Below are 10,397 nucleotides of genomic sequence, written 5' to 3' on the forward strand. Positions count from 1 at the left end.
TCCAGTGGGAGACAGATGCCAGCTGCACCTCCCAGCCGTGGGGTCCCATCCCCTGGGGACAGCCTGGCCGTGTCCCCGGCTCAGACCCACGAGCGTGCCCTGCCAACCCGGCGGCACGGCTGGGTCGCGATGGCTCCGATACCAACGGGGGGAGATGCGGGGGGAGATGGAACCGCGCTCAGCATCTCCCGGTCAGCTCCGTTTGGAACAGGGCAAGTGCGGGCGCTCGTGGGTTCAGCAGGGGGCTGCGGTGCCCAGGAAAGGGGGAGGGGGGGAACCACGCAGCGCAGCATTCACCCTGCTAATGCACATTGTGGGGGGGGAGGTGGGGGGAGAAACACAGGCAGTGCTTGCGGGGGGGAGGGGGGGGAGCGCTGCATGGGTGATGTAACGCACCGCTCTGCCGTGCGGTTGCTTTATCGAATTAAGAATAAATAAATTAGGAATGATGCAGGGAGGGGGGGGAGTAGAGGGGGGAGGGGGAAAAGAGGGGGAGGTCGCGACCGCGGCTCACCTGTCCGTACACCTGGATGGGCTCCGGCGGGCGCTGCGCGGCGCGGCGGCTCCGCGGGGGCTCTTCGGGTGCGCCCGGAGGGACGCGCAGCAGCGCGGAGCCGCCCCCCGCCGCTCCCCCCGGCAGCAGCAGCAGCAACAGCAGCGCGAGGCGGTGCGGGGGCACAACGGTACCGTTCGCCCCGCCGCTGCTCCGCGTCGCCATGTTCGTGGCGCGGGGCCGGGCCGCGCCGTGCGGGACCGATGGAGCCGCGCCGCCGCCCGGTCAGAATGTGCAATGGGCTCCGCCGCGCCGCCCCGTGCCCGCCCCCAGAGCGCTGTGTTCCCCCCCCCCCGCCCCCCTCCCGCCTCATCATCCCGGGGGTAAACCGGGCCCGCGGGGTGCGGGCGTCGGGGAAGGCCGTCAACGTAAGGCTGAGTGCAAACGGTGTCGAAGCAGCCGTTACACGCGAGGAAAAAGAGGAGGTTGAAAAGGAGCGAAGGGAAATGCTTAAATATCGGATGTGAGAAACTCAGCGCTCAGAAATCGGCAATAAAAAAAAAAAAAAAAACGAAAACAGAAAAAGAGATACGCGGTCCTAATGGCAATCTGAAGTGATGGGAGGTCGGTGGGAAGAAAAGCAGTGATGAGAAAGAGGCTGTCAAAAGGAAGCTGTCTGCACCGGTAATAGAAATGAGTACTGCAAAGTACACAGCGTAAAATCAACAGTGAAAATAAGCAAAGTACACAACCAAAAATCAACAACGAAAGATAAACATTAAAAAAAAAAGGGGGGGGGGGGGGGGGGGGCTTTTCAGCCAAAGCCATCACAAAGTCTGTGCAGTGTGTGTGCATCACAGGGATTACTGTGTTTGCCAACCCCATAACCCGTCTGTGTGGTGGAGGTGATGTATGGTGACATGGGGACGGTGCAGAGCACCACTGGGGGGCTCAGCTCCCTGCGTTTTGCTGGCTGTAATAGCTGAAACGCTGCCCAGAGTGTTCCCAGAGGTACCTTTTGCCTAGAAACCTAGTTAGCGTGTTTCAATTATGGAGCCAATACAATTAGAAGCCCTCCTAATAAAGCTCTTAGCTGTCTCGACTCGGGGTAATGTCCCCCTGGAGGACCACGGGTCACGGGGGCGAGGGCAGAGTTGATAGATGTTTGTGCACGGATCCATGTAGCTGCTGTCTGCAGGTGGGACCAGCAGGGACCCAACACAGCGCAGCATCCCTTCCCCAAAGTGCTGCCCCAATCCCCAGAAAAAAAAATGAAGAAACTGATTCAGAATAGAATAGGAACTGGTGAGAAATGAGGAACTGGCCCGGTGATGGTTTGCTCTTTGTGTGGGTGCTCGCTGTCCAGTCTGAGCCCCAGGGTTGCTCCTGGGGAAGGTGGGTGTTGCAATTCCTCTGTGCATAGCCCCAAGTAAGAGCTGACTGATGGAGAATGCCTCGTCCCTGGAGGCATTCAAGGCCAGGCTGGATGTGGCTCTGGGCAGCCTGGTCTGCTGGTTGGCGACCCTGCACATAGCAGGGGGTTGGAACGAGATGATCGTTGTGGTCCTTTCCAATCCAGGCCATTCTATTCTATGATATGAGAAGGAGGTATGAACGCATTGTCCCATGCAAGACAGCTGTTTTCTGGGCAGATCGGCCTTTTTTTCCAGTCCCCAAAGTACATGAGTCTCCCCGTCCAGCACTGCTGGCTGCCTGCAGAGGAAGGTGGTGCTCTGCTGAAGAGGAGCTCCAGCATGACCCCATTTATATAGGAGTGGGACCGGCCATAGGGAGCAGAAGGTTCTTCTCCCAGGCAGGAGGTGCATTGGTTTGGGTATGTCAGTGGCAGCAGCCTCTACCGAGGTATGAGCACTTGCTTCTCAGTGTGAGAGGCTGTGCAGGGTGTGTGTGCTGGCATGCTGGCATGCCATAGGCAGCAGTGCTGGGCATCTGCATCTCCTATGTAGGGATGGCACGGCTGTCCCACTGCAGGGCATAGCAATGGCATCGCCCTGCCTGCAAGAGCAGGAGGGCCCCCTGATGCCTGGCCCTGTAAGGAACGATGGTCAGCCCTAGCTGCAGTAAGGCCGCAGCCTACGGGCACACACACGGACACACGGACACACAGACACACAGACACACGGACACACACACGGACACACGGACACGGTAGCCGGCGGTGCGGGCACAGCGCGCAGCAGCGCCACCTGGCGGCCGGCCCTAAAATCGCACGGGACCCGCTGGCTCCGCGGTGCGGCGGAGCTTACTATGGCCGAGGCGCCGGGAAAAGGATTTGTTTTCAGTATAAGCTGCGGCCCCTTTGCTGAGAGATGGGGACGTGTAGGAGCGAGGTGGCTCTATGGGAGATGGGCTGCCGCACGCAGGGTGCAAGGGAAGGCTGCATGCCCGAGGAGCGTGGCACATCCTGGGTCATGCTGCGTGCTGCCCTGCAGGAGGGCTGGCAGAAGGGTGCTGGGCAGGGCTGGAGCTTTTCTGAAGGACCAATGCCGGCAGGGCCCTGTGCCGATGTGCCGAGCTCTGTGCTGCTGTTGCTTCATTTAATCCAGGCTTTGCCTCGACCTTTGGTTTTGCCTGAGCGCCAAGTTACTGTGCATGCAGAGTTCATGTGCACGTGGGGATTGAGTAACTGAGGGGAGGGGAGAGCAGAGGCAGGATGCAGGGAGGTGAGGAGCAAGCCGTGGGTGTGGGGGAGTACAATTCCTGGGGGTTAGAGGGTGTGTGCCCATCACAGGGCACTGCATGAGGGCCCTCTGTCCCAGCAGTGGGTGCGTCTGCTGCAGTAGCTGCACCCAGCAGTGCTGATCTCCCAAGGAAGCAGCGTGTTGTACGGATCCCAACGTGCAGTGGAAATGCTGTGACAGCCTGAAGCAGTGATGGAGCACCTGGTGGGAAGGCAGGGCCAACCCAGGGGAGCTCATGTGCATGCAATGTACTGAGTGATGGAAGGGCTGCAGCCAGGATCCACCCCTTCCCAGCCCTCATTTAAGGGTTGGCAGTGTGGGAGGGGGATCTGACTGGAGATGTATGCCTACCTGAGGCTTCTCAAAGGTAAGCAGGCTGTTTCCTTTGTTTCTGCATCCATGGTTGTTGCATTTAGGCTTGTCCTCTTTTGCTGCAGCCAAGGATTTTGCCACCCCTCTATTATTGCTGTGCTTCCCATACATTATAGCGTTACACCCTGCGTGGTATGGAACGCAATGAAATCACTGTAGGGCACTGATAGAATGTGCCTCTGAATTGTGCATCTGGGAACCTCTGCAAGGAATAAGGGGGAAAGAAGAGGTGAAGGCTTAGGTGGCTGCTGCAGAGCAAGGGGAAAGGCATCACTTTTGGGGTATACTCCATCATCTGCCTTGGACTGGGAAAGCAGAAGGCTGCGTTACAGCGTGGGGAGGTTTGGGGGAGTGGGGGTGACAGAGCAGAGCTGACCGTGCATGGCAAAGCCCAGAACAATGCTCACTGTGCTCTGTTGTTCTCTGTGGCTTGGGCATGAGAGCACAAAGCTGGCGGAGGGGCCTGTGGGGCTGAGAATGTGGGGTGATTGGTGGGAGTGGCCAGAAATGGGGCGCCAGGATGGTCTCTACTGTCTGGAGACTGAGAGCGAAGATGCCACATGCCATCAAAGTTGGCAAATGAGCTTTATTAAAGGTCAGCCTAACCAAAGGCAGGGCAGTCAGGTGTCCAAAGGAAGCACATTGGCTTTTTGGGGTGGGGAAACCAGCCAGGAACCACAGCTCCCCCCATCCCCAGCTTCTGAGCCCTCCTGCTTCCCCTCCCCTAACGTTCCCTGTGAGCTCAAAGGGCTCAATGTCTACCTCTGATCTCCAGGTGTGCCCCTCCGTGCTAAGTTCTCACGTGGCATCTTCAGGTGAGATGAAGGAGCCCTTGTCCAGTGCCAAGAAGTCCCAGTGTGTCCAGAAGCCGAGGAGCCATCAGGAAGACCCGTGCTGGCCACACAAGTGTCCATGGCAGCACACAGAGGAAGAGTGATGGGTGCAGATGGATGGAGACCCAACGACGTGTGCCGTTACTGCCACGCTTGTATTGCAATGCTGTTTGTGTGCAGGGCCCCTGTATGGACTCGCAGGTGGTGATGGCAGTGGGGTGAGTTTGCATTGCAGCCGAGGTTTGCAGCGTGAAGCAAGGATGGAGAGTGCTGCTCTGGGAGCAGGGATGGAGCTCTTGGAGCTGCTGACAGTGCACGTGTCCTGCTGAGTGGGCAGTACTCACAATCATACAGGTTGGAGAGAGCACATGCTAACATGGGGCACAAATGTGGCATGTGTATCTCCAAGAAGTCCAAATAGCAGCAGCTTTGAGTAGCGTTAAGGTGTCTGTGTGCCATGAGGAGGGGTGGGAATGCTGGGGTTTGGGGGTGGGGGGGGTCCAAGACCCACCCACGAGCAGAGGAGGTCCCAGAGCGGCTCAGATGGGCTGTGAATGAGCATCCATGGGTGGTGGGTGTGTGGTGTAGAAGTGGAGGTAACTGTGTGGCATCCTCCTTTCCGTGTGCACATCAGCATGAGTGCACCTCTTGGCCAAGGGGAGAGAGGGGTTTGGGATGCTGAGAACTGCCGAGCGATGGGAGGAGATGGAGACTCCTTCTATGGGGGGATGTTGTCCAAAAAGGCTCAGGAGGGGTGGGATGAGACAGAGTCTGTTGGGGTTGCAGCCAACCCGGGGACACCTACTTGGTCTTGTCAGTGTCACCATTGGGACACGCCGAGCCATTCTCCCGCAGCTTGCGCATGTAGTCGTGGGGGCCTTTGCCTTCAAAGGCAGTGGGGCTCTTGTAGGATCCACCAATCTTGTCCCACAGGGTGAAGTACTGCCCGTAGTTGTAGTCAAAGTAGAGGTGGTGGTCGGTGTGGTGGGCAGAGCCGTTGATGATGTGCCGCAGCAGTCGGGGGACGCGATAGTCGCCGTCGTGGATGGAGATGGTCCAGACGTTGACGAAGATGTAGAGGCCCAGGTAGGTGATTTTGTGCAGGGGGAAGAGGAAGGGGTAGACGTGGTAGGGCAGGCTCTGCATGAAGCCATCCACGGGGTGGAAGGCATGGCTGGCGAAGGGCGTTGCGATCTTCCAGAGGTGGTGGGGTTTGTGGAAGCGCTGTGGGGAAAGGACAGGCACCAGGCCTGAGGTGAGGGGCTTGGGCCCACGGGATAGGAACCCCTTTCCAGGCCCACCTGTTTTGGGATAGCTACCTGCCAGCATCACTGAGGATAGCTGTAGTGTGTGGCTGAGAGACACAGGAAAGATGGGGTCGGAGAATCTTTGTAGAGCCATAGGTTCTAACAGACTACGGGCTCACTTGTCAGTGGGGATGCAGATGAGGAAATGTGCAGGTCCCTGGGCCACCCATCCCCATTCCCCAGGCAGTATCAATGCCCTGGTTGACAGCCAGCTGCCACAGGCCCCCAAGGAGGTCCCCTACCTTATAGAACAGCCTGTGGTGGAGGCCTCGGTGTATCCAGTAGATGCCCATGTCAGTGAAGAAGAGGAAGGACAGCATGCTGAGGAAGACTCCAGGCCAGCCTAGGGTAGAAGTCGTGTCAGTGTTCCTTCTGCATGTGCTATAGCTCCAAGGGGTGAGCGTGAGTGGGGAGCTGGGGCTTCAAGTGTGCAGGGAAGAGAGCAGGTCATGGTGGGAAAAGTGACCTGGGTCCTATGGGATTATACAGCAAGGCATGGAATGTCATGCAGTTAGGACAGGGCCTGCATCCCATTGGCATTCTTGACCCTAAGGTAGGGGTTTGGCTGTCACTGTGCATGGGCAGACAGGATGCCAAGGGCATAACTCAGAGCTGGGATGCTTTGGAGGTGGGAGATGGCCTCTGTCGATGCTGCCAGCTCTGGTGGGGGGGCATGGGAGGTGTCTGCAGGCCTCTGGTTCAGAATGGAGTAGAAATGTGTGGAGATGGGGGCAGAGCAATGGAGAATGAAGGGGAAGGGGCGGCGGGGCCTGGGCAGCAGCTCACCGTAGGGGGAGTCCTCAATGTTGTCATACAGTTTGCTGTAGCCCCGGACTTCAGCAAAGAAGAGGGCGACGGTGGGGACACTGATCCAGGGCAGGGAGCGCAGCGCGTAGATGATTTCCCGTTGCACCTGGTTCTGTGGGGGGGCAGAGGGGGAGCCGGGTCAGGGGTCAGCATAGGGGGTAGCAGCATGAAGTAGGTATGTTGCACTTGCTGTGCCACTGAGGCCATGGGCAGGCAGGGAGGGCAGGCGTTTGGCATGCCGTTTGGTATCTGGGGCAGATGCTCAGGTGTATACCTGGGGGCAGGGTGTGCAGAGAGGTTGTTTTGAGGAGAGCTGTGCTGTGGGTGTGGAGAGCGGATGCAAGGGTAACCTGGAGTGTAAGTGGTGATAGTGGGGGAAGAGAAGGGGTCTCGGGTGCATTGGAGTCTGGGTGTGTCATGCACGGTCAGGGGCTGATGAGCTTGTGTGAGCAGTGTGCTGAGTGTGGCAGTGAGGAGGGCTGAGCTGCAGACAGTCAGGGAGGTGGTGTGTGGAGCTCTGTGTGTGTGCAGTGTCTTCTTGTTGTTGGGCTGCTCAGGCCAAGGTGGGATGCCTGATGTGGGGATGAGCTGCTGGGCATGGTGGTTGATGTCAATGGCCATGAGGCTTTTGGATCCTGGCCTGAAGATATTGCTAGGTTAGCCGTCGAGCCATCAGGCACTTGCTTCTCTGTGACTTCAGGTCTATATTACATGAGCCTTCATCTATTCTATTCCTGTAGCTGACGCCTTTTGTACTCTGTGTGACACCCAGTCTATGCAACACCTATTGTGTTTTAGTTCAGGCCCATCCAGTTCCATTCTATTCTGTTTCGTTGTACTCTACCCTGATCTCATCTGCTTTATTCTGTTCTGGTCCATTCCAGTCTACTCCAGCCCAGTTTTGGCCTACCCCTATGAGACAGGAGGGACACTTTAGGGTGACAAAGGGGAGCCCAGACACAGGCTGGGGGTCAGGAATGGGCACCTGCCTGTCACCAGCTGCCCAGCCACCACCATGCCCAGCTGTGTCAGTGCTGGCAGCAGTCTGGTGCTGAGGAGCTGGGCTTGGTGCCTTTGGTAGAAGGAAGAGCCACATGCCTTGGGTGTTGGAAGCTAAAGGGCCTTGAGGTGTGAACACAGGGCTGGGAAACAGCAGGCCCAGATGCGGGCAATGCATGTGTAGGGCTGCTGGAATAGGACAGGACCCCCAGTCCGGAGTGGGGTGGTCTGGAGAGGTTGGTGACGGAGTGTAGGATGTGAAGGGTATTGTCTGTGGGGTGGCAGCGTTGTGGATGGGAGAGTGTGGGTGCAGCAGGGATGGGAGTGAGGAGGTCTGAACTGGAGGGGACTGGGAGGCGCAAGGTAGAAATGGGGCCTTCAGAGCATCCTTGAGGAGAGCCTGGGTGTTTTTGTACAGGAGAAAACAGCACTCTGTGTTCTGATGGTAGCACTGGGGCAGCATCTGGGGGGGTAACAGATAAGGAGATGGTCCTGAGAGCAGAGAGACCCCTGGCTGGGGGTCAGTCCTGCCCTGTTATGTTCCACCAGGGAGTGCCAGGCTGCTCTTGAAGGAGATGGGTGGCAAAGGAATGCCAGCAGCATGTGGGGCGTGCCGGGGAGGGAGCGGGGTGCGTGCAGCCGTGGTACCCACCTCTAAGAACTGGGGGTGCTTCTTCAGCTCATGGTCGAAGATGAAGTAGTAGCTGAGGGTGCCGAAGAGCAGATAGAGGGCGAGTGCTCCGAGGTTGGTGATGGCGAAGAGGCTGAGCAGCTGGCGGAAGGGCTCGTCCTCTGGCCAGCCCGTGGGGTACACGTAGGGTGTGAGCAGGTGGTGGTCAGCGACCTCCAGCACCAGGTCCATGGTGGGTCTGGGGGAGAGAGAGGGGTGGAGGGGAGGCCTTGCTGAGTGTTCCAAGAAGAGGTTATGCAGGGAGGTGCGCTTTATAGGGGTGTGGGGTGTTTGTGAGCTGTCAGGTGGGGCTGGGCCAGGAGATGGGAAAGTGGGGCAGTCGGGAGGAGCGAGGGGGGCTGTTTTGTGCGAGGAGAGGACCGGGGGGGGCTCCGGGCTCATTGGGAAGGGGTGTGTAGGGTGGGAGGCAGCGCTGTCCTCATGGAGGGGAGGAGGACGGCAGGGATGCCAGTCCATGGCACAAGGGATGGGGCACGGGAAGGCTGTGCTGGGTCAGGGGATGCAGTTAGTGGGATGCGAGCAGGATGCAGAGGAGCGGGGCTGTGCTGCTCGTGTGTTGATGGAGTGGTGACAGACAGGAGGCTGCCGCGGTGGGGCAACTCGGGGAGGCAGAGGGGTGCTGTCCTGGAGCCCATCCTCCTTCCGGAGCACCGTGTCGGACACGGGGCTCTGCGGACCCCAGCAGCATTTTAGGTTGGCGTGGGACCCCAAAACGCTGCGGCCGGGATGCTGCGCGGTGCTGAAAGCACGGGGGGGGGGGGGGGGGGGGGCGTGGAGGAGAGGGGGCTGTGGGATGCAGTGGGGGCCCGCTGAGTGAGGGGTCTGCGGCTGCTGGAGGAGGACACGCAGGCGGTGAAGCCGGTCTCGGTCGCGGTGCCCTGGGCGCAGTAACGGCGCGTTGCGCGGCGCGGTGCTGCGGGGCGGGCGGTGTGCGTGGGGCGAGCTTCCTTCCCCCCCCACCGCGGGCTCCCCCACGGCACAGCGCCGTAGCGGGGCACTACGCTCGGGTGCCGCCCGCTCCCCGCGCCCACCCTGCGATCCCCCCGCGGTCCCCCCGCTCTCCGTACCTGCCGGCGGGCCCGAGCGCGGCGGTGGGCGGGGCGGCGCCGCCCGGTAGCGCCACGTGACGTCACGGCCCTGCCCGCCTCGCGCCACCGCCGGCGGTGACGTCACGCGGGGGCGGGGCGCGGAATCGGCGGAGGCCGCGGGTTCGAGTCCCGGGCACGGCGAGAGGGCGGGGCTGCGCGAGGGGTCGCGGCGGTGGTACCACGGGGTGGGCGGGGGCTCGGACACCTCCCACGGCCGTGCAGAGCCTCTCTGCTTCCCAGCGCGGCTGATTCCCCCATCGCTCCTCCCCCCGTCCCCCCCCCCCTGCCCGCGCCCCCCCCCCCAGGCACCGAAGACCCCCGGCCTCTCTCCCCGCTCTGTTCCGCCACGGAGGACGGCGCTGCTTACGAAGGAGTACAACGCTTTTTATTCCCACGCAGCCGTGTCACAAAGTACCAACACCAGACCAGCCACCCGCAGAAACGACCCCCCGCGCCGACCCGCGCCCCGACCCCCGGCACCGCCCCCGCTGTGCGTGCAACCACCCTTCCCTCACCCCTCAAAGGACACCGTGACCCCCTTTTCTCCTCTTCCTGCACCCCAGAGCACGCTTCTCTCTCCCAAAAGCACTGCCCGGCTCCCCCCCCACCCCGGACACGCGCTCAGCCCTCCGCAGCGCCACCGCTCCCTTCGATGGATGATGGATGTCCGCCAGGTGATGGGTTCCCATGGTATGCCAACGTCCTCCAAGTCGAGAGTGCTCCTCCGCTCCGTGCCCTGCGCGGTGCCACCTACCTCTGGCTGCATCCCAGCGCTCCGACGATGCCGTTGTCCCAGGCCCTCGGAAAGCCCCCCCCCCCCCCAATGGGGGCAGAAGCCCCTCTGAGGGTACGGCTGCTACACGCGGATGAGGCTCAGCCCATCCCGCTCTGCTAACAGAGGCGCTGCTCCCCCCGGGCGAAATGCTACGGGACAGAACCTGGGGAAGAGCTGCAAGCCCTGCGAGCTTCCTGATCCCCGATGCTGTTGCCGTCAAGGTGCCGTCAAGGTGCTTTCCGCGATCATCCATCCCTCCTCATTCCGGGTCGATCCCTATCCCTCCTGCTCCCGAGGGGTCGGCTCGGCGGTGGGTTTGTCGCTGGGGGT

General features: G+C 60.5%; 2 protein-coding genes and 1 long non-coding RNA gene across 3 annotated transcripts in view; 1 reads left to right on the plus strand and 2 right to left on the minus strand.

The window, feature by feature from the left end:
• The window catches only part of SORL1 (sortilin related receptor 1), a 38,168-nt gene extending 37,401 nt beyond the window's left edge, over nt 1-767 (minus strand). The window contains exon 1 of the mRNA NM_001397702.1: nt 515-767. Coding sequence (NP_001384631.1) covers nt 515-718 — 204 coding nt within the window. The 5' untranslated portion in view covers nt 719-767. The remainder of the gene's footprint in view (nt 1-514) is intronic.
• LOC107055055 overlaps nt 1-4,826 on the plus strand; it is a 302,539-nt gene extending 297,713 nt beyond the window's left edge. The window contains exon 18 of the long non-coding RNA XR_001470007.4: nt 4,343-4,826. This is a non-coding gene — a long non-coding RNA (uncharacterized LOC107055055). The remainder of the gene's footprint in view (nt 1-4,342) is intronic.
• Nucleotides 4,134-9,316, minus strand: SC5D (sterol-C5-desaturase). Its single transcript, XM_015298176.4, has 5 exons — nt 9,272-9,316; nt 8,166-8,382; nt 6,494-6,626; nt 5,950-6,050; nt 4,134-5,624 (listed from the first exon to the last, which is right to left on the minus strand). The coding sequence occupies exons 2-5, from the start codon at nt 8,373-8,375 to the stop codon at nt 5,202-5,204; spliced, it is 867 nt and encodes a 288-aa protein (XP_015153662.1). The 5' UTR covers nt 8,376-8,382; nt 9,272-9,316; the 3' UTR covers nt 4,134-5,201.
• Between the last annotated feature and the right edge of the window lie 1,081 nt (nt 9,317-10,397).

This window comes from Gallus gallus, chromosome 24 (assembly GCF_016699485.2).
Source record: "Gallus gallus isolate bGalGal1 chromosome 24, bGalGal1.mat.broiler.GRCg7b, whole genome shotgun sequence".
Taxonomy (NCBI): Eukaryota; Metazoa; Chordata; class Aves; order Galliformes; family Phasianidae; genus Gallus; species Gallus gallus.

Excerpts from the sequence above, each read along its gene's own strand:
- SC5D (XM_015298176.4), bottom strand. The coding sequence starts at position 8,375 with ATGGACCTGGTGCTGGAGGTCGCTGACCACCACCTGCTCACACCCTAC. Across the intron at positions 6,051-6,493 it reads CATTGAGGACTCCCCCTACG|GCTGGCCTGGAGTCTTCCTC; the intron begins GTGAGCTGCTGC and ends CTTCTACCCTAG. Across the intron at positions 5,625-5,949 it reads ACCACAGGCTGTTCTATAAG|CGCTTCCACAAACCCCACCA; the intron begins GTAGGGGACCTC and ends CTTTCCCCACAG.